The sequence below is a fragment of the Cervus elaphus genome, chromosome 17 (assembly GCF_910594005.1).
Source record: "Cervus elaphus chromosome 17, mCerEla1.1, whole genome shotgun sequence".
Classification (NCBI taxonomy): Eukaryota; Metazoa; Chordata; class Mammalia; order Artiodactyla; family Cervidae; genus Cervus; species Cervus elaphus.
In genome coordinates, this window is record NC_057831.1 from 11,142,966 (window position 1) to 11,167,349 (window position 24,384).

At 37.3% G+C, this 24,384-nt stretch overlaps 1 protein-coding gene across 7 annotated transcripts in view; it reads left to right on the forward strand.

The window, feature by feature from the left end:
- The window catches only part of LOC122673531 (collagen alpha-1(III) chain-like), a 237,549-nt gene that overhangs the window by 143,115 nt on the left and 70,050 nt on the right, over positions 1 to 24,384 (forward strand). For all 7 annotated transcript variants that reach the window (XM_043871412.1, XM_043871415.1, XM_043871416.1 and 4 more), the window contains one exon: positions 20,421 to 20,495. In XM_043871412.1, the coding sequence (XP_043727347.1) occupies positions 20,421 to 20,495 (75 nt within the window). The remainder of the gene's footprint in view (positions 1 to 20,420; positions 20,496 to 24,384) is intronic.

A 24,384-nucleotide genomic window follows, 5' to 3' on the forward strand; every position in this document is an offset into this window, starting at 1 on the left:
TCAAGAAAACTAGAGATACCAAGGGACCATTTCCATACAGAGATGGGCACAATAAAGGACAGAAATGGTATGGACCTAACAGGAGCAGAAGATATTAACAAGAGGTGGCAAGAATACACAGAAGAACTGTACAAAAAAATATCTTCATGATGCAGATAGTCACAATGGGGTGATCACCCACCTAGAGCCAGACATCCTGGATTCTGAAGTCAAGTTGGTCTTAGGAAGCAGCAACATGAACAAAGCTGGTGGAGGTGATGGAACTCCAGTTGAGCTATTTCAAATCCTAAAAGATGATGCTGTGAAAGTGCTGCACTCAATATGCCAGCAAATTTGGAAAACTCAGCAGTGGCCACAGAACTGAAAAAGGTCGGTTTTCATTCCAATTCCAAAGAAAGGCAATGCCAAAGAATGCTCAAACTACCACACAATTGCACTCATCTCACACGCTAGTAAAGAAATGCTCAAAATTCTCCAAGTCAGGCTTCAACAGTATGTGAACCATGAACTTCCAGATGTTCAAGCTGGATTTACAAAAGGCAGAGGAACCAGAGATCAAATTGCCAACATACTTTGGATCATATAAAAAGCTACAGAATTCCAGAAAAACATACATTTCTGCTTTATTGACTATGCCGAAGCCTTTGACCATGTGGATCACAACAAATTGTGGAACATTCTTAAGGAGATGGAATACCAGACCACCTGACCTATCTCCTGAGAAATCTATATGCAGGTCAAGAAGCAACAGTTAGAACTGGACATGAAACAACAGACAGGTTCCAAGTTAGGAAAGGAGTAGGTCAATGCTGTATATTGTCACCCTGCTTATTTGACTTATATGCAGATTACTGCATGCGAAATGCTGGGCTGGATGAAACACAAGCTGGAATCAAGATTGCTGAGAGAAATATCAATAACCTCAGATATGCAGATGAAACCACCCTTAACGGCAGAAAAAGAAGAACTAAACAGCTTCTTGAAAGTGAAAGAGGAGAGTGAAAAATTCGGCTTAAAACCCAACATTCAGAAAATGAAGATCATGTCATCCCATCATGTCATGGCAAATAGATGGGGAAACAGTGGAAACAGTGACAGACTTTATTTTTTAGGCTCCAGAATCACTGCAAGTGGTGACTGCAACCATGAAATTAAAAGACCCTTGCTCCTTGGAAGAAAACCTATGACCAAGCTAGGTAGCATATTAAAAAGCAGAGTCATTACTTTGCCAACAAAGGTCCATCTAGTCAAGGCTATGGTTTTTCCATAGTAGTCATGTATGGATGTGAAAGTTGAACTGTAAAGAAAGATGAGCATGGAGAATTGATGCTTTTGAACTATGGTGTTGGAGAAGACTTTTAAGAGTCCCTTGGGCTGCAAGGAGATCCAACCAGTCAATCTTAAAAGATATAAGTCTGAATATTCATTGGAAGGACTGATGCTGAAGCTGAGACTTCAGTACTTGGGCCAACTGATTCAAAGAATGGACTCATTTGGAAAGACCCTGATGTTGGGAAAGATTAAGGTTGGGAGGAGAAGGGGACAACAGAGGGTGAAATGGTTGAATGGCATCACCAACTAGATGGACATGAGTTTGAGCAAGCTCTGGGAGTTGGTAATGGACAGCGAAGCCTGCTGTGTTGCAGTCCATGGGGTTGCAAACAGTTGGACACAACTGAGTGACTGAACTGAACTGAGGTAACATTTACTCTTTAAAAAATAAATTTATCTATTTTTAATTTGAAGGGCTATTGCTTCATGATATTGTTTCAGCCTCTAATTTTTATTAAAAAAAATTTTTTTTTAACTTTTTCCTTCGGATGACTGAGATCATATTGCTAGGATTGATATAAGTGAATGCTATCTCTTATATATTGGTCTTTAAACAATTTTGAGTTTATTTTTGTATATAATGTGAAGTAATTTTCTAATTTCATTGATCTTCATGTAGGTCTCCAACTTTACCAAACTACATCTTGAAGATGCTACCTTTTGTCCACTGTAAATTCTTGCCTCCTTTGTTGTAGATTAATTTTCTTCAGGTGTGTGGATTTATTTGGGGGGCCTCTTTATTCTGTTCTATTGATCTGTATGTTTAGTTCATTGATATTTAAAGTAATTCAGTTCAATTCAGTTGCTCAGTCATGTCCAAATCTTTGTGACCCCATGAACAACTGCATGCCAGGCCTCCCTGTCCATCACCAACACCCGGAGTTTACTCAAACTCATGTCCTTGAGTCGATGATGCCATACAACCATTTCATCCTCTGTCGTCCTCTTCTCCTCCTGCCCTCAATCATTCCCAGCATCAGGGTCTCTTCCAATGAGTCAGTTCTTTGTATCAGGTGGTCAAATTATTGGAGTTTCAGCTTCAACACCAGTCCTTCCAATGAACACTTAGGACTGATCTCCTTTAGGATGGACTGGTTGGATCTCCCTGCAGTCCAAGGGACTCTCAAGAGTCTTCTCCCACACCACAGTTCAAAAGCATCAATTCTTTGGCGCTCAGCTTTCTTTATAGTCCAATTCTCACATTCATACATGACCACTGGGAAAACCATAGCCTTGACTAGACAGACCTTGCTTGACAAAATGATGTCTCTGCTTCTTAATGTGCTGTCTAGTTTGGTCATAACTTTCCTTCCAAGGAGTAATCGTCTTTTAATTTCATGGCTGCAGTCACCATCTGCAGTGATTTTGGAGCCAAAAAAAAAAATAAAATAAAGTCAGCCACTCTTTCCACTGTTTCCCCATCTATTTGCCATGAAGTGATGGGTCCGGATCCCATGATCTTAGTTTTCTGAATGTTGAGCTTTAAGGCAACTTTTTCACTTTACTCTTTCACTATCATCAAAAGGCTCTTTAGTTCTTCTTCACTTTCTGCCATAAGGATGGTATCAATGCATATCTGAGGTTATCGATATTTCTCCTGGCAATCTTGATCCCAGCTTGTGCTTCTTCCAGCCCAGCGTTTCTCATGATGTACTCTGCATATAAGTTAAATAAGCAGGGTGACAATATACAGCCTTGGTGTACTCCTTTTCCTATTTGGAACAAGTCTGTTGTTCCATGTCCAGTTCTAACTGCTGCTTCCTGACCTGAGTACAGATTGCTCAAGAGGCAGGTCAGGTGGTCTTGTATTCCCATCTCCTTCAGAATTTTCCACAGTTTATTGTGATCCAGTCAGTCAAAGGCTTTAGCATAGTCAATAAAGCAGAAACAGATGTTTTTTCATAAACTCTCTTGCTTTGTCAATGATCCAGCAGATGTTGGCAATTTGATCTCTGGTTCCTCTGCCTTTTCTGAAACCAGCCTGAACATCTGGAACTTCACGGTTCACGTATTGCTGAAGCCTGGCTTGAAGAATTTTCAGCATTACTTTACTAGCGTGTGAGATGAGTGCAATTGTGAGGTAGTTTGAGCATTCTTTGGGATTGCCTTTCTTTGGGATTCAAATGAAAACTGACCTTTTCCAGTCCTGTGGCCACTGCTGAGTTTTCCAAATTTGCTGACATATTGACTGTAGCACTTTCACAGCATCATCTTTTAGGATTTGAAATAGCTCAACTGGAATCCCATCAACTCCACTAGCTTTATTCATGGTGCTGCTTCCTAAGGCCCACTTGACTTCACATTCCTGGATGTCTCACTCTAGGTGAGTGTGAGTGATCACACCATCGTGATTATCTGGGTCGTGAAGATCATTTTTGTACAGTTCTTCTGTGTATTCTTGCCACCTCTTCTTAATATCTTCTGCTTCTGTTAGGTCCATACCATTTTTGTCCTTTATTGAGCCCATATTTGCATGAAATGTTCCCTTGGTATCTCTACTTTTCTTGAAGAGATCTCTAGTCTTTCCCATTGTGTTGTTTTCCTCTATTTCTTTGCATTGATTGCTGAGGAAGGCTTTCTTATCTCTCCTTGCTATTCTTTGGAACTCTGCATTCAAATGGGGATATCTTTCCTTTTCTCCTTTGCTATTCACTTCTCTTCTTTTCACAGCTGCTTGTAAGGCCTCCTCAGACAGCCATTTTGCTTATTTCCATGTCTTTTTCTTGGGGGTGGTCTTGATCCCTGTCTCCTGTACAATGTCACAAACCTCCATCCATAGTTCTTCAGGCACTCTGTCTATGAGATCTAGTCCCTTAAGTCTATTTCTCACTTCCACTGTATAGTCATAAGGGATTTGATTTAGGTCATACCTGAATGGTCTAGTTGTTTACCCCACTTTCTTCAATTTAAGTCTGAATGTGGCAATAAGGATTTCATGATCTGAGCTACAGGCAGCTCCCAGTCTTGTTTTTTCTAACTTTATAGAGCTTCTCCTTCTTTGGCTGCAAAGAATATAATCAATCTGATTTCAATGTTGACCATCAGGTGATGTCCAAGTGTAGAGTCTTGTCTTGTGTTCTTGCAAGAAGGTGTTTGCTATGACCAGTGTGTTCTCTTGGCAGAACTCCATTAGCCTTTGCCCTGCTTCATTCTGTATTCCAAGGCCTAATTTGCCTGGTATTCCAGGTGTTTCTTGACTTCCTACTTTTACATTCTAGTCCCCTATAATGAAAAGGACATCTTTTGGGGGTGTTAGTTGTAGAAGTTCTTGTAGGTCTTCATAGAACCATTCAACTTCAGCTTCTTCAGCGTTACTGGTTGGGGCATAGACTTGGATTACTGTGATATTGAATGGTTTTCCTTGGAAACGAACAGAGATCATTCTGTCGCTTTTGAGATTGCATCCAAGTACTGCACTTCGGACTCTTTTGTTGACTCTGAAGACCACTCCATTTCTTCTAAGGGATTCCTGCCCACAGTAGTAGATATAATGGTCATCTGAGTTAAATTCACCCATTCCAGTCCACCTTAGTTTACTGATTTCTGGAATGTCGAAATTCACTGATGTTAGTTCATTGATATTTAAAATAATTAATGATAGTTATATATTTCTTACCATTTTACTCCTTGTTCCCACTTTTTATTACAGCTTTTGTTTCTTTCTTCACTTTTTTTCTTTTATATTATGATGATTTTCTTTTGTACTCTTCTTGATTTCCTTTATTTCTAGTTTTTGTCAATCTTTTGTGTATTTTCATTTGTGGTTACCATAGAGTGGAAGTATGTTGATCCATAACTTAATTTAAACTGATTGTCTTTCCAGTTGAAACATATTCTAAAAGATTTATATTTTTTTACTCCCTCCCCCATATTTTATGATTTTAATGTCCCATTTTACATTGTCATCTTTTCATCTATTACAGTTTATTATAGGTATAATCAATTTGCAATGTTTTTATTGTTTTTAATCTAGACATTGGCTTTTTCATCCTTAATCCTTTTCTATATTTGTTAACTTTTTTGATTTTCTGTTTCCAGTATATTCTTTTTTTTCTATTCAGAGAATTCCATTCAATATTTTTTTAGGGTAGGCTTGATAGTCAGTCAGTTCTCTTCAGTTTCTCAGTTGTGTCCATCTCTTTGCAACTCCATGAACTGCAGCACACCAGGCTTAATATTACTGAATTTATTTAGTTTTGCTTGTCTGACAAACTCTTTATCTTTTCTTGTAAATGCTAATCATGCTAGGTAGGGATTCCTAGTTTACAGTTTTTTCCCTGTCAAGACTTTGAATATATCACACATCTCCCTTTGGCCTGCAGAGTTTCTGCAGAGAAATCAACTGATAACCTTCTTGGGGTTCCTTGTAACTGACTCTTTCTCTTGCTGACTTTAGAATCCACTTTATCTTTCATTTCTACCATTTTAATTGTGGTATATCTTGGTGTGGATCTACTTGTATTTATCTTGTTTGGCACTCTCCTTTCTTCTTGTAGTTGAATATGTTTCCTCTTTAGGTTCGGGAAGTTTTCAGACATAATTTCTTCAAATACATTTTTAAATTTTATTTATTTTTAAATTGAGGGATAAATGCTTTACAGAATTCTGTTGTTTTCTGTCAAACGTCAGCATGAATCAGCCATAGGTATACATATGTCCCCTTCCTCTTGACCCTCCCTCACATCTCCCTCCCCACCCCAACCCCTCCCAACAAGGTAGACAGAGCTCCTGTTTGAGTTCCCTGAGCCACACAGCAAATTCCCACTGGCTATCTATTTTGCATATGGTGATGTAAGTTTCTGTGTCACTCTCTCCATGCATCTCACCCTCTCCTCCCCTCTCCCCATGTCCATAAGTCTGCTCTCTATGTCTGTTTCTCCATTGCTGCCCTGTGAATAAATTCATCAGTACCATTTTTCTAGATTCCATATGTATGCATTAGTATATGGTATTTATCTTTCTCCTTCTGATTTACTTTATTCTGTATAGTAGGCTCTAGGTTCATCCACCTCATCAGAACTGACTCAAAGGTGTTCCTTTTGATGGCTGAGCAACATTCTATTGTGTAGATGTACCATAACCTCTTTATCCATTCATCTGTCAGTGGACATCTAGGTTGCTTCCATGTTCTAGCTATTGTAAATAGTGCTGCAGTGAGCAATGGGATACATGTGTCTTTTTCAGTTTTGGTTTCCTCAGGGTATATGCCTAGGAGTGGGACTGCTGGGTCATATGTTGGTTTCATTCCTAGTTTTTAAGGAATCTCCATACCATCTTCCATAGTAGCTGTATCAATTTACATTCCCACCAACAGTGCAAGAGGGCTCCCTTTTCTCCAAACCCTCTCCAGCATTTATTGTTTGTAGCCTTTTGGTGATGGACATTCTAACTGGCATGAGGTGATATCTCTTTGTAGTTTTGATTTGCATTTCTCTAATAATGAGTAGCTTAAAGCTTAACATTCAGAAAACTAAGATCATGGCATCTGGTCCCATCACCTCATGGGAAATAGATGGGGAAACAGTGGAAACAGTGTCAGACTTTACTTTTTTGGGCTCCAAAATCACTGCAGATGGTGACTGCAGCCGTGAAATTAAAAGACGCTTACCTCTCAGAAGGAAAGTTATGACCAACCTAGATAGCATATTAAAAAGCAGAGACATTACTTTGCCAACAAAGGTCCCTCTGGTCAAGGCTATGGTTTTTTCCAGTGGTCATGTATGGATGTGAGAGTTGGACTGTGAAGAAAGCTGAGCTCCAAAAAATTGATGCTTTTGAACTGTGGTGTTGGAGAAGACTCTTGAGAGTCCCTTGAACTGCAAGGAGATCCAACCAGTCCATCCTAAAGGAGATCAGTCCTGGGTGTTCATTGGAAGGACTGATGCTGAAGATGAAACTCCAGTACTTTGGCCACCTCATGTGAAGGGTTGACTCATTGTAAAAGACCCTGATGCTGGGAGGGATTGGGGGCAGGAGGAGAAGGGGACGACAAAAGGTGATGGCTGGATGGCATCACCGACTCAATGGGCATGAGTTTGAGTAAACTGCAGGAGTTGGTGATAGACAGGGAGGCCTGGTTTGCTGTGATTCAATGGGGTTGCAAAGAGTCAGACATGACTGAGCAACTGAACTGAACTGAATAATGAGTAATGGTCAGCATCTTTTCATGTGTTTTTCAGTCATCTGTATGTCTTCTTTGGAGAAATGTTTGTCAAGGTCTTTTTCCCACTTTTTGATTGGGTTGTTTGTTTTTCTGCACTGATCCTCTTTCTCTCTTCTCCTTATGGAATTCATATGTGTAGGTTGGCAAGTTTTTTATCACCCCATAGATCTTGTATCTTGGTTTCATTTAGTTTACATTTGTATTTGTGCTGTTCTGATTGGATGATTTGCAATATTCAGTCTTCCAGATTACTTACTCGTTCTTCTATGTCACTTGGTTGGCTTCTATATTGCTTCTATATTGGTTATCTTGACAATTTTTATCCATTTTTGATTGGTTCATCTTTGTAGTTTCTAGTTACTTGTTACAGTGATCTACATTTCTATCCATAATCTTTCTAATTTGTTAATATGCTATTTATTTATTTTTGAAAGTTGCTCAGTCATGTCTGACTCTCTGTGACCATGTCACAGAATTCCATACAGTCCATGGAATTCTCCAGGCCAGAATACTAGAGTGGGTAATTTCCCTTCTCTGGGGGATCTTCCCAACCCAGGGATCAAACCCAGATCTCCCACCTTGCAGGTGGATTCTTTAGCAGCTGAGCCACCAGGGAATGTGGCTGGTAATATGTTATTACCAGGAAGCCCCTGGTGATGTTTTATTGCCACTTTTTAAAACTCAGAGATAGCAGATCTGTGAGCTCTGTTTTATTATTTGTTCTTGCAGATTTCTCTTATTATCAAGAGTAGTTCCTTTGCCTTTCATTTTACTTAAGTGTATGAATTTATGACTCCATGAATCTGTGACTTAGCACAAGCACATCTCCATGAATTTAGGAGAAATACTTACCAACCGCAGTCTTAGAGGGGTGGGAACATCTCTGTGTATAGTGTGTGTCCAGTGTTTTTGGGGGGAGGGCTGGTTTTGGTACAGACACCAGCCATGTAGGGGTAGGACCTCTTCCCTCTGCTGGAATAGAAGCCCTGAGGGTTCGGTTGCCCTTGAGTGCATGCCTTGTCCCAAAGAAGATGATTTCTAAAGCAGTGAGGCCTGCGTGCTCACAGAGGACCTATGCTCACCTGTGTAGGTGTCTGCAGATGTGCTTAGAATCAGCCCAAGGTCATGTCTCTATGTATGTTGTATTCATTCCAGGTGCCAGATATATTGCAAGGCTGTGGTGTGGAGGAGGCTGGCACTGGTGGTCAGGTTGTTTGGCTGCAGGAATTTAGGCTGAGCTGCTGCCTGAGGTCTGGGCTGCCTCTGTGGCCTTCTTTTTCAGGTGCTGGCTGCTTCAGATGTAGTGCTTCACCAGGGTGTGGAGAGAGTGGAGCCAGCACTCTCCCCGAGACAAACCTCTGCATACCCTTGAGCCTCCCAGGCTTTCTCTGAATAGCTGGATTGAGCTCTCGCGGAGTCCCTGCTGCCTGAGTTTCAGTGCTTAGGCAGTAGAACGACCCTGTGTGCATCTGACAATGGCCAGTAGTGGCCCCCTACCTGTTGCTCCAGGTATAAGCTGTCACTGGCCACCTTGGCTTCACCCAGATCCCACCCTAGGCCTCTCATCTGTTTTTGAGTAGTTAGATCAAGTCTTTCAGGGCTCAGTTGGCCCAGGTCTCATGCCAAGGTGTGGCTCAGAGGTGGTAGGACTCGGGTGTTCACCCCATCATACTGGGAAGTACTATGAGGCAACGACTACCAGTGCAAGACTCTCTCTTCACCCTGACTGTTGGCAAACTAGTGTGCACTCCTAGAGAGTAGAGTCTGGGCTTCTTCAGCCCCTGTGTCTGATCTCATGGTTATCACAGCAGGTGTGGGACAAGGCAGGGGTGTGGGGGTGGGGTGGGGTGAGGTGGGGGTTTTTCTCCTTCGCACAGGATGCCAGGCAGGACTGGGATGTCCAGATGGTGGCTCGCTTTCCAGGGCAAGGGCATTCCCACGAGGACCTTCTTTTCCTTTCAGATCCTTTTCAGGGGTGCAGGCCCCAACCCAATGCCTCTTTTTTTAATCACTTTTTTAAAAATTGGAGTTTAATTGCTTTGCATTGTTGTTAGTTTCTGCTGTACAATATGAGTCAGCCATAAGTATACATATTTTACCTCCCTCTTAAGCCTCCCGCCCACCCCCACCATCCCACCCCACTGGGTCATCACAGAGCACTCAGCTGAGCTCTCTGTTATAGAGCAGCTTCCTACTAGCTATCAACTTTTCATCTGTCCTTTCAGGTTACATAGATTTTTTTTTTTTTTAATTTTTAATTTTATTTTTTTTAATTAGTTGGAGGCTAATTACTTAACAACATTTCAGTGGGTTTTGTCATACATTGATATGAATCAGCCATAGATTTACACGTATTCCCCATCCCGATCCCCCCTCCCACCTCCCTCTCCACCCGATTCCTCTGGGTCTTCCCAGTGCATCAGGCCGGAGCACTTGTCTCATGCATCCCACCTGGGCTGGTGATCTGTTTCACCATAGATAGTATACATGCTGTTCTTTTGAAACATCCCACCCTCACCTTCTCCCACAGAGTTCAAAAGTCTGTTCTGTATTTCTGTGTCTCTTTTTCTGTTTTGCATATAGGGTTATCGTTACCATCTTTCTAAATTCCATATATATGTGTTAGTATGCTGTAATGTTCTTTATCTTTCTGGCTTACTTCACTCTGTATAATGGGCTCCAGTTTCATCCATCTCATTAGAACTGATTCAAATGAATTCTTTTTAACAGCTGAGTACTATTGCATGGTGTATATGTACCACAGCTTCCTTATCCATTCATCTGCTGATGGGCATCTAGGTTGCTTCCATGTCCTGGCTATTATAAACAGTGCTGTGATGAACATTAGGGTGCACGTGTCTCTTTCAGATCTGGTTTCCTCAGCGTGTATGCCCAGAAGTGAGATTGCTGGGTCATATGGCAGTTCTATTTCCAGTTTTTTAAGAAATCTCCATACTGTTTTCCATAGTGGCTGTACTAGTTTGCATTCCCACCAACAGTGTAAGAGGGTTCCCTTTTCTCCACACCCTCTCCAGCATTTATTGCTTGTAGACTTTCGGATAGCAGCCATCCTGACTGGCGTGTAATGGTACCTCATTGTGGTTTTGATTTGCATTTCTCTAATAATGAGTGATGTTGAGCATCTTTTCATGTGTTTGCCAGCCATCTGTATGTCTTCTTTGGAGAAATGTCTGTTTAGTTCTTTGGCCCATTTTTTGATTGGGTCATTTATTTTTCTGGAATTGAGCTTCAAGAGTTGCTTGTATATTTTTGAGATTAATCCTTTGTCTGTTTCTTCATTTGCTATTATTTTCTCCCAATCTGAGGGCTGTCTTTTCACCTTACTTATAGTTTCCTTTGTAGTGCAAAAGCTTTTAAGTTTCATTAGGTCCCATTTGTTTAGTTTTGCTTTTATTTCCAATATTCTGGGAGGTGGGTCATAGAGGATCTTGCTGTGCTTCATGTCGGAGAGTGTTTTGCCTATGTTCTCCTCTAGGAGTTTTATAGTTTCTGGTCTTACATTTAGATCTTTAATCCATTTTGAGTTTATTTTTGTGTATGGTGTTAGAAAGTGTTCTAGTTTCATTCTTTTACAAGTGGTTGACCAGTTTTCCCAGCACCACTTGTTAAAGAGGTTGTCTTTTTTCCATTGTATATCCTTGCCTCCTTTGTCAAAGATAAGGTGTCCATAGGTTCGTGGATTTATCTCTGGGCTTTCTATTCTGTTCCATTGATCTATGTTTCTGTCTTTGTGCCAGTACCATACTGTCTTGATGACTGGCTTTGTAGTAGAGTCTGAAGTCAGGCAGGTTGATTCCTCCAGTTCCATTCTTCTTTCTCAAGATTACTTTGGCTATTCGAGGTTTTTTGTATTTCCATACAAATTGTGAAATTCTTTGGTCTAGTTCTGTGAAAAATACCGTTGGTAGCTTGATAGGGATTGCATTGAATCTATAGATTGCTTTGGGTAGAATAGCCATTTTGACAATATTGATTCTTCCAATCCATGAACACGGTATGTTTCTCCATCTATTTGTGTCCCCTTTGATTTCCTTCATCAGTGTTTTATAGTTTTCTACGTATAGGTCTTTTGTTTCTTTGGGTAGATATACTCCTAAGTATTTTATTCTTTTTGTTGCAATGGTGAATGGTATTGTTTTCTTAATTTCTCTTTCTGCTTTTTCATTGTTAGTATATAGGAATGCAATGGATTTCTGTGTGTTAATTTTATATCCTGCAACTTTACTATATTCATTGATTAGCTCTAGTAATTTTCTGGAAGAGTCTTTAGGGTTTTCTATTTGGAGGATCATGTCATCTGCAAACAGTGAGAGTTTCGCTTCTTCTTTTCCTATCTGGATTCCTTTTACTTCTTTTTCTGCTCTGATTGCTGTGGCCAAAACTTCCAACACTATGTTGAATAGTAGTGGTGAGAGTGGGCACCTTTGTCTTGTTCCTGATTTCAGGGGAAATGCTTTCAATTTTTCACCATTGAGGGTGATGCTTGCTGTGGGTTTGTCATATATAGCTTTTATTATGTTGAGGTATGTTCCTTCTATTCCTGCTTTCTGGAGAGTTTTGATCATAAATGAGTATTGAATTTTGTCAAAGGCTTTCTCTGCATCTATTGAGATAATCATATGGTTTTTATCTTTCAATTTGTTAATGTGGTGTATTACATTGATTGATTTGCGGATATTAAAGAATCCTTGCATTCCTGGGATAAAGCCCACTTGGTCATGGTGTATGATTTTTTTAATATGTTGTTGGATTCTGTTTGCTAGAATTTTGTTAAGGATTTTTGCATCTATGTTCATCAGTGATATTGGCCTGTAGTTTTCTTTTTTTGTGGCATCTTTGTCTGGTTTTGGAATTAGGGTGATGGTGGCCTCATAGAATAAGTTTGGAAGCTTACCTTCCTCTGCAATTTTCTGGAAGAGTTTGAGTAAGATAGGTGTTAGCTCTTCTCTAAATTTTTGGTAGAATTCAGCTGTGAAGCCATCTGGTCCTGGGCTTTTGTTTGCTGGAAGATTTTTGATTACGGTTTCGATTTCCTTGCTTATGATGGGTCTGTTAAGATCTTCTATTTCTTCCTGGTTCAGTTTTGGAAAGTTATACTTTTCTAAGAATTTGTCCATTTCATCCAAGTTGTTCATTTTATTGGCATAGAGCTGCTGGTAGTAGTCTCTTATGATCCTTTGTATTTCAGTGTTGTCTGTTGTGATCTCTCCATTTTCATTTCTAATTTTGTTAATTTGGTTCTTCTCTCTTTGTTTCTTAATGAGTCTTGCTAATGGTTTGTCTATTTTGTTTATTTTTTAAAAAAAAAAACAGCTTTTAGCTTTGTTGATTTTTGCTATGGTCTCTTTAGTTTCTATTGCATTTATTTCTGCCCTGATTTTTAAGATTTCTTTCCTTCTGCCAACCCTGGGGTTCTTCATTTCTTCCTTCTCTAATTGCTTTAGGTGTAGAGTTAGGTTATTTATTTGGCTTTTTTCTTGTTTCTTGATGTAAGCCCGTAATGCTATGAACCTTCCCCTTAGCACTGCTTTTACAGTGTCCCATAGGTTTTGGGTTGTTGTGTTTTCATTTTCATTCATTTCTATACATATTTTGATTTCTTTTTTGATTTCTTCTATGATTTGTTGATTATTCAGAAGCGTGTTATTTAGCCTCCATATGTTTAAATTTTTAACAATTTTTTTCCTGTAATTGAGATCTAATCTTACTGCACTGTGGTCAGAAAAGATGACTGGAATGATTTCAATTTTTTTGAATTTTCCAAGACCAGATTTATGGCCCAGGATGTGATCTATTCTGGAGAAGGTTCCGTGTGCACTTGAGAAAAAGGTGAAGTTGATTGTTTTGGGGTGAAATGTCCTATAGATATCAATTAGGTCTAGCTGGTCCATTGTGTCATTTAAGGTTTGTGTTTCCTTGTTAATTTTCTGTTTAGTTGATCTATCCATAGTTGTGAGTGGGGTATTAAAGTCTCCCACTATTATTGTGTTACTATGAATTTCCTCTTTCATACTCGTTAGTGTTTGCCGTACATATTGCGGTGCTCCTATGTTGGGTGCATATATATTTATAATTGTTATATCTTCTTCTTGGATTGATCCTTTGATCATTATGTAGTGTCCTTTGTCTCTTTTCACATCCTTTATTTGAAAGTCTATTTTATCTGATATGAGTATTGCGACTCCTGCTTTCTTTTGGTCTCCATTTTCGTGAAATATTTTTTTCCAGCCCTTCATTTTTAGTCTGTATGTGCTCTTGTTTTGAGGTGGGTCTCTTGTAGACAGCATATATAGGGGTCTTGTTTTTGTATCCATTCAGCCAATCTTTAGGTTATATAGATTTTTATTGTAGTCTTGCTTGTGTAGTTGACCATCTGCCAGTTTCCAGTTAGTTTTCTATGAGCATTTTAATACAGATTTATTTTTGATGTTTTTGTTGGAGGAGTCCTACCCTACCATGTGGATCCCTCCTCTCTACCACATCTTTATTGTAATTTTAAAAAATGCTTTTCCATTGAAAAGAACAGCACTAACAACAGCTAACAATGAGTTTATTACTACATGCATCTCCTCAGTTAACCTTCACAACAACCACATGATATAGGTATTATTAGGATGCTTATTTGTTGATAAGAAAATTGAATCTCATGTAAACTGTCCATTGTTACCTAGGAACAAGTGGAACTGAAATCTGAACGCTTGAATTGTACTTCCTATATTACCTTTAATCCTGGTCACCCTCCAACATGTCCTCTTCCAGTCACTTGCAAGAGTTTGTCCAGTAGATAGGTTTCATTAGAAGTTTTATGGAGAATATATACCTTGCACATCATCATCATTATCATATTATTAATTATTACTAATACTAAATATAATAAATAATGTTTATTTTCTATTTATTGTAACAGTTTTGTTTTTGCACTGGTGAAAAAAAGTAATGTTAATACACATGAACTGTTCACTAATATTAACTTGCATTCATAAGCTGACTTTGTTATTATATGATTTATTAAAAAATAATTCTTCAATGATTAAAATGTTTTATAAAGAACTGATCATTCATGTATGTTGTAACCCTGGAATCACAAGTGTCTGTTTGTATTCTATTTGTACATATATCAATTTTAACCAGATTATTAGCCTTATTATTTTAATAAGGATTGAGTTTTTATGACAAATGTGGGACTCTTTAATCCCAGATATAATTAAGGTATTCTGGTGTATTGTACAGATTGTCTAAAATGACAAAATAATAGCTCTAAAGGCAACTCTTAAGAGAGTCTTTTGTCTATTTTAATATAACTAAAAATACTTAAATAAAGTAGTATCTCAGACTTTTTTCTTATAAATAGTGTACATACTGTTTCTCATTTCCCAATTACATTTGGCAAAGATATTTTTTTAATTTTCTCTAGTTTATAAGTGTCCTTCTCTAGGAGCTGGAAACTGTAATGTAAAACAAAGCCAAATACAAGAAAGAAATGTAAACTGTAAGATCTTTCATCCTTACATTCATTTATTCATTCACCATGGCAGTTGGCTGGGATACAACATATTTTAAAAATTAAAATTGTGATTCACTTTTGACTTGAATATTTTTGGCAATTAAAGTCAAAGAAACATGATTGGGAACATAATTTGTACCATCATTAACAGAGCAGTCTGCTTTATAGATCAAGATTTCGTAGTTAGGTCTCATATAAGAAGTGATATAATGATTAATAATATAAGCCATCAAACTTCCGATTGAGGCATGCATATCCTTAGGGATAGCACAAGGCTTTCAAAAAGGTAATTGAGCAGAGAATTTTGAGGAAAGCAATTTTCAGGTATTCAAGTTCTTTATACATTACACACTGTTATGACACATGTTTCTAAAATACTGATTAACTTAGTGATTGGATAATGAGAAAATTATGTACAATAAAATGGACATATGTTGAAGTATGAACTGTTTTCTGAATATCATAGATAGGATTATAATCTTCAGCATGATAGGGGAAAGCCAGGCTGCTACCCGGGGAGGAGTTTACAGGCTTAACTTTTATTTTAATGATGAAATGAATGCCTGCAGAATGTCCTTTCATAAAAATGTACATCCTGAGCTTTACATAATTTTAGTTTCCTGACATTTTACACCTCTCCCTGCCCCGCCCCCCCACCCCCACCCCCCGACCCAGTGCTCAGAGGTTCAGTCACATCTGTATTATCTCAGGGATCTACTGGCCAGTGGTTTTACTTTAATTTTCATTTTGGTAGGTACAATTTTATTACCCATATAGTAGGTCTACAGCCATCATAAGTTGCCTACCTCCACTAACTCGATGGGCATGGGTTTGGGTAGACTCCAGGAGTTGGTGATGGACAGGGAGGCCTGGGGTGCTGCGATTCATGGGGTTGCAGAGAGTTGGACACGACTGAGTGACTGAACTGAACTGAACTGAACTGAACCTTCACTAATGGAGCTATTTCTCAGGGTTCCTAGGTTTTTGTTTTGTTTGTTGTTGCTAGCTATGCATGTTTATCTCTGTTATAGAATCATAGTAGTTTCAAGTAAACTGACTTAAACACATTTTTCCAGGAAGTCCTAAGTATTTTACGATTTTGCAGAATGCAATGCTTGTATGGAATGCATATATTCTATTATAACAAAAATATCTGTGTACATTGTCCTCAAATTGGTCTGCGCCTAGAGATCTCTTAAAAAAACATTAGAGATACCAATTCATGAATTGCAATTGAATTCTTGCAATTCATGCAAAGAGGGGCATGATAAAGGACAGAAACAGTATGGACCTAACAGAAGCAGAAGATATTAAGGAGTGGTAAGAATACACAGATGAACTGTACAAAAAGATCTTAATGCTTTGATGTGTTGAATCCCATGCTTACATATTTCATAAGCTCATGGATAGTGGTTGTAGGTGAGTCTTATGAGATGAAAAGTCAAACCTAGATTCAGACCTATCTATGAGAACAAAATGCTGGACCTTTAAAGATGGAAATGCTCAATGCATTCAACTTGTTGCCAGGTGGAATTATTTTGTGTATCATTTTGTCATATCATTTTCTTAGCATCAGTCTTTGCTGCAGACTGGTTGGATATTTAGAAGTATCAGTGGCTAGATTAGTAACTAAAACTTCAGTGAAATTTTATCAGTATCTTTGTTAGAGAAATAAATTCAAAGCACCTATTTTATACTATTATATTAAAATTTGTTTAATATGTAGAATAATAATAGTACTGTAGAGAGTGTGTGCTAAGTTGCTTCAGTTGTATCTGACTCCTTGTGACCCCATGGACTGTAGCCCACCAGGCTCCTCTGTCCATGGGATTTTCCCAGCAAGGATACTAGAGTAGGTTGTCATTTCCTACTCCAGGGAATCTTCCTGACCCAGGAATTGAAGCTGTATCGCTTTTGTCTCCTGCATCAGCAGGCAAGTTCTTTACCACCAGCACCACCTGGGAAGCCCAAGCAGGAAAAACAATCTGGATCTGGAGAAATCCAGATATTGAGAATGAGAACTCTGCAAATCCAGATTGTTTTTCCCGATTTTCATTGAGATTACGGAGTATGAAGATTCAATTTTTGGTTAAATTACATTTTTAAAATTATTTTTTTTAATTGAAGGATAATTGCTTTACAGAATTTTGCTGTTTTCTGTCAAACCTCAACATGAAGCAACCATAGGTATACATACATCCTCCCCCTTTTGAACCTCCCTCCCATCTCCCTCCCCATCCCACCCCTCTAGGTAGATATACAGAGCCCCTGTTTGAGTTTCAGAAATTCTTAACCTAGTATTCTTTTGATACCACAACATTTCTTAGGCCTCTGTCTCTATCTTTTGCTGTATATAATTTGTAATCTTGTTGAATATGAACTATTCATATCGATTTTAATTGTCATGAGATTATATTCATATTCTTATCTTTACTGAGGCAGAATTTAAAAATGCAAATTTCATGTTTAAAATAAGAAAACACTTAGAATGAAAACAACTAGAAGTAAAAATCAGGAATAGAGGTGAAATATATTATTTAAAAAAATTTCAAAATGGGAGATGTATGTGAAACTTGTAAGTGGCAGATTGTAAAGCTAACCATGTCAATTTACCTGTCAAGGTCAACTTATAAATAAATCATCATGTGTTATTAATTGTATATACTGGAAGTATACTTGACACATCTCCTTAAGGACTTTTGACTTCAACATGGGTATGCATCTATACGTTTGACATATAATCTAATTTTTATTAGGTCTTACTTACCTAAAGCTAGAAAAAATGTAGCCTTTTAAGTCTAGTTGAATTTGGCTGCTAAAAGACATATGCTAATTTTTCCCAAGTAATTATGAATTAGCATCAGGCTTGTCATGAGGAACTGGTGAAGAGGTGACAGGACAATTGTGACAAACTTGTCAACTAAACAATTGAGAAGGAATGTTAATAAACTCTACTAAACATCATTTTACGATGTATAAAACTATGACATGCCCTTCTTATATCAACACTGACAGAATGTGGTTTTTTGTTATACATATGTTTACATAATACCTTTTGAAGGTTAATGAGGATATTTTCATTAACTAACCTGAGCTCTTCAAATTAGACAAAACTGTTTCCACTTTTATATTCTTAGAGATATATTAATATTTTAAAGGTGGTTAAAATGAATTATAATCACATAATTTAAATATAATTACATATGCTATTTTGTATAATATAATGCTTGAATATCTTGAGTATCTTTTGTTATATGACTAGCCTATTTAGTCTCCTATGTAATAAAGGAATATTCAAATTGGTCAAACTATTATAAAAAATTTGCTTTAACAGTTTTAAATAAACAGAACATAATTATGATGATTAAAGTGATCCTTTTTATAGAACAATTGTACACAAGTTCATAAACAACATTCTCTTTTAAGTAATTTCTTCAGCCAGCCCAGGGTTCCAATATGACAATGGATATAAAAAGCAAAAGTAATGAATGATAAAGATGTTGTTTACTGTAGTACAATGTATAGGTAGATATCTAACATATGGCTAGACGACTGATTAATTCCCATAAACTTTTCCAAATGTTTGTTTTGATGGCTACAAAAGCACTGAATTATCAAACCAATCTATGAAAATATGGGGATTCCCTGGTGGTTCAGATGGTAAAGAATCTGCCTGCCTGCAATGCAGGAGACCCAGGTCAATCCCTAGGTCTGGAAGATCCTCTGGAGAAGGGAATAGCTATCCACTCCAGTATTCTTGCCTGGAGAATCCCATGGACAGAAGAGCCTGGTGGGCTAAGTCCCCATGGGGTCACAAAGAGTCAGACATGACTGAGAGACAAACACTACGAAAATATGAAAATAGACACTAAGCTTTATATTCTAGAGAAATTATAAATTTTCAAATCATTTCTAATATTATTTTATCTCTTATTGTTAAAGCTCCATTAAATGTGTGTGTATGCACATGTTATATAAAAATATTCTTTCTACATAATGTAGTTTTAGAGGCATGTAACATAAAACTTCATCTTTATTTTATCATACAATATTTGAAAACACCTTCAGTACCAGTCCTTCTTTGAAGTCTGGATACCTTTTTGTAAACCAAGTTATGTTTTATTTCTCTAAGAGCACGAACATGTTACGTCCATTCTACTGTATATAAACCTAAATAATAACAGTCATAAGGATTTTTCTACATGTAGTGATATTTGGATCAAAGAGTGTGATTAGGATATGATGGGACAAAATGGACAAAGAAATATTCAGGCCTACATGTCCTTCTCATGGGAGGGAGATGAGGTGAAAATGTGTCTTCATACTAGAAAGAAATCAACTAAATTTTAAAAGCTAGATAAAACTGTCACAATAAGCAGTTAGTCAAGTCAAGGTATTTACTGGTTTGTGTATGTGTTTATGTAACCAGCACAGGGGAAAAAAAAATATCTTGAAGCCCTATGATGGCACAATAATTACCCATTTGCCATTAATACTAATCTAATTTTAGAAAATAATAAAAAAAAAAAAAAAAAAAACAATTTCTCTAAAGTCATAAAGGAGATTTCTTCCCCAATATATTAAATATTTTAAAAATTATTCCCATTACATTTCTTTCTCTGTATTGTGAAAACCAAAATAAGTACATTTTTTAATTAAAGAAAATATATACTTAGATTGATCTATGCTCTAGGTATGAACATTTCATGCTTTACATGTTCTTCAAATATAATATGAAAACTGGCTTAATCTGTCTTTACTTTGGTATCTTCCTTTGTTAGTATTAAGGCATGTCACTGAAGCTACCTTAGATGCAATGTGGTGTATTTTCCTTTACCCACATTTCTTTCTTTCTCTTTTCTTTCTGTGAGAGAGAAGCACAAAGTCCTAACCACTGGATGGCTGAGAAATTCCCTCCCCAAATTCCCTTAGGAAATGCAAACTCCAGCTACTGGAGCAAGGACAATCTTGTTTAAAGAATAGTTTCTAGATATTATTTTCTGGTTTCATTAATTCCTTTCTCTTCTTCCCTTGGTTTTTGTTTTAGGGTCAGTCTTATATTAAACAATATATTCTAATATTTCTAAAGTTAGTGTCAGAAGAGTTTTTACTCAGGCACAAGTTACAAAAGGTCAGCAAACCTTTGTGTTTTTTAGTTTGCTTTATATTTTCTTTACATGGTGACATATATTGATAACAGAATTGACAGTCTCACAAAACAGTGGAAGTTTTCATCTTTTCAGCCTGTGAAATATAGTTAGGGAAAATGTTGAATTCACCTGTAATGAACTCTAGATCTCGCAGCTTTATTTAGACAGGATTTACTAACAGTCTTGATCAGAATATTCAGCATGGTGCTTGTTGAAAATACTGATTCCAAGATTCCATCTTCCTTTCTAGGTCAGGATCTCCAGGAGATTTGTAACAGGTATGCCAGAAGACGCCTATGGTCAGGACACTTTGAGAAATACTTGGGTAAGTGTTTCTTGGTCAAAATTTATTTTTTGGTGTTAATATAAACATTTATGTTTTCTTAGAGAAGTATTAGTTCTTTTAGATTTTCAGATATTTGACATATTTAATATTTTTCATGGTTTGCTTACACCCTTCTGTTTTGCTATTGTCTCTTTTTTCATTGGATACATTTACTAACTGTAGTATGCTTAAACTACTTGAGATTATAATTCTCTGTAATGTTCTTTTTACAATTCAGTTATGTTTTCTAGTATATATTAGATCCATCTTATGGTTTTACAAAGGTTTGTTGTTCTCTAACTTGCATGCATTATATGCATGTTTCATTTTTTATTTAAAAACTGGAAATATTTAGTATCATTTATAAAGCTCATAAATATCAGTAAGTTGATGTCTCACTATTTTTAAGTATTATAGCATTGCTTTTTGGATTATGGACTTCATTATTGATGAGCATCTCACTGTTTTCAAATAGTTAACATTTTTAGTTTATATATTATTCATTTTTAACAGTGGCTTAAATATCTCCTTAAGATTTTTTACTTGAGGGATTCATTTATGCATCACTTGGAGCCCCGTGTTTATCATGTACATCATTATGTACATGATATACACATAAACGTACATATATACATATAAGTGCATATACATCACACTGTTGCACAGATCATATATGTGTATGTGAATAAAATAATAGTGATAGTAGATCTAGAAATTAAATTGTATATGTAATAGAGTAGTACATGATGCAAAGTGTTGCTATTTAAGATTTTATTTGGATTCTGATTATATACTATATTTATTCATTGCCTATATAATCTGCAACTAATATATGCTCTCATTTTTTAACTGTCATAAGTTAATAGATTATCAACAATTTTGGGTTTATATATTTAATCTTTTATTATTTGGTATATGGTACTGCATAGAATAGTCTCTGCTGAAGCAGTAAAATGAGATCCTCTCTTGTTACACTGTACTTATTTTTAAATTCAGCATTCAACTTTTTCACTTAGGGTTGTTTTCCAGGTATTAATTATCTACTCTGATTTTCTTGAAATTATTTAATGTGCTTCAAAAGTAGTTGATTTATCTGTGGAAATATTTCTCACCACCGCTCTGAATTTAGATGACACAAAATCTCCCTGGGAGTGTGTGTTAATAATATGCCTTTACATATCTTTAACTGATTAAGTATAGTCACTATAATGCTGATTATCATATATGCTTTTTTCTTTACCAGCCATACCAAAAGCAAAAAAAAAAAAAAGTGTACACAAAACCTGTGGCTTGCAGTGTACTTCAGCTTCACTGAGCACCATATCGACTGCCATTTGGGTGTGTGTATGTACATATATCTTCCTTTATCACCATATTCACTGTCATTTTGCAGTGGCAAATAGTTTCAGAGAAATTTCTGTAGCCAGCCCAAACAAACATGTGGCTTGTATCACACCAAACAACGAATCTTTGGTTTTATCCTTGAGATGCAATCTGTTCTGTAAAACTAATACCTCTGCTAGCTTGCTCAAGATCAACTGCAATCATCATTTACTCCCTTTCCTTAACTCAGCCATATTGCAATGCAGTTAGCAACCTTTGTTTATATATGTTGTAGTTTACCTATTACATGTTATTAGATTTATTAGGTATGGGATTTTATTGTCTTATTCTTGTCTCCAATTGTTTTCAGAATGTTCAAAAGATTGAGAACTATATATTGTTTTACTTTGAAGATGGTGTTTTGCCAAAAGCTTTCACTTTTGTCTCAGGTTCAAAGGATTTGTTAACAAAATAAGCCACTCGTACACAAATAAATAATACCAATATTTATTAGAGAATTATATAGCTTACTTTCAATATACTAGCATTAAAAGAGAAATAGAAACAGCAGAGGATATGTCACCAAAGTGGGTTTTGACCAAAGTCCAGACTCAAATAGCACAGGAAAGCATTGTGACGCAGCACATCTGGAGTCCCAGTTGGGAAAAGGTCCCAGGCTCTGTGGGTGAGACTTTAACAATTGCAGTTGGGGTCCCTGCTTATAATCACTGGACCCAGACTAATAGCATCATCAATCTGTGAGCAGATCACAGCTCTGGTTTCATGCTAATACTGTGTGTCTTGTCCTGTAAAACTTGGAATGCTGTTAAGACTGGGGCTTCAGTGGCTCCAGGGCTCCAAGGGCTCAACAATCTCAAGATTTGTCCCCTACCTTATCTATGGTGCTACAAGTCTTGCACTCACAACAGGCAGTCATTCACAATCACTCACAGTTAGGGCAGTGTCCAGGTCGGTGACAAGCAAGGTCAGAGGCCTGCTCTGCTTTGTCTCTTGAAGCCTAAACAAGGCTATTTAATTTCCCTAAGGGTGTCTAGCACCCTTATTTACAGAATAGGAATTCTGACATGCCAATGTAATGAGGAGGAGGAGGAGACAAAGCTACTTGGTTTACGATCTTGGACAAGAATTCAGGTTTATTAGCTCTGACATTCAAATCCAGTGACCAATCACTAAATGTCCTGGGATAATTCAATCAAAAGTTTTATCTTTCAAAAAAATACTCTGATACTTCTGATCAACGATTTTAATTTTTGAAATTCTAATAGACATTTTGGTTGCCTCCATCCACAGTGTGCATTTCCCACTTTCAGTTCAGTTCAGGCTCTCAGTCGTGTCTGACTCTTTGTGACCCCATGAATCACAGCACGCCAGGCCTCCCTGTCCATCACCAACTCCCGGAGTTTACTCAAACTCATGCCCATTGAATCGGTGATGCCATCCAGCCATCTCATCCTCTGCTGTCCCCTTCTCCTCCTGCCCCCCGTCTCCCCCAGCATCAGGGTCTTTCCCAATGAGTCAACTCTTCGAGTGAGGTGTCCAAAGTATTGGAATTTCAGCTTCAGCATCAGTCCTTCCAATGAACATCCAGGACTGATGTCCTTTAGGATGGACTGGTTGGATCTCCTTGCAGTCCAAGGGACTCTCAAGAGTCTTCTCCAACACCACAGTTCAAAAGCACCGATTTTTTGGCACTCAGCTTTCTTCACAGTCCAACAGGCTCCCCAGATTCCATTCTGTTATGTACACTTTGGCCCATAGGCCACGTCACCATTTCCAGAGAGAAAGAGACCTGGTTGTTAAGGGTAAGCCCATCACTTTGCTAGTCAAGGAACCCAGAATGAAGATAACTGGAGAACAGCATTTCACTGAACAGGAAGCTATTTCTGGAAAATTTTGTGTCCAGTTCAGGTCGCTGAGATACGAGAAGTATTCTAGGGAGATTTGGATTCTTTATTTTCTATTAAGATGTTGTTTCTGCAAGAGAAAGCTTTTTCTCTTGATAATGTCATGTTTATTTGAAAAGCTGCAATCATTTTACTGCTGGACTAAGACTGAGGATGCAAGGGAAGGTTGGGGGACAGAGCTGAGGGAGTTGAGGAAAAAAGAATTGAAGCTTTGACTGACTGAACATCAGCAGCCATCTCTTTAACATGTAGACTTTTTCAATTAAGTCTGCCAGTTAACCTTCTTTATTGTATGAGCCAGAGTAATTTTCTGCTACATGTAACCCAAACCATGCTAGATTAAATGCAAATGCATGTTCTTTAAAACAAAAAATTGGAAAAAAAATTAAGTCTACATTTTCTTAAAAATTTATTTCCATATATAATGTCAGAGGCCTAGTCTTGAGAGGACAAAAATATTTCATAATATATAAGTGTTTTGACTCTTTGTTGAACTGTAAGAAAGTGAAGCATGTTATTTAAAAAATGTTTTAAATATTTCCTGGGGAAAAGAAAATGTCTAAATTATTAACTTGAAATTTTTCTAGTTCTAGTGTAAACATAGCCAATGTAACAGGAAATTACTGAACATTTTATAAATC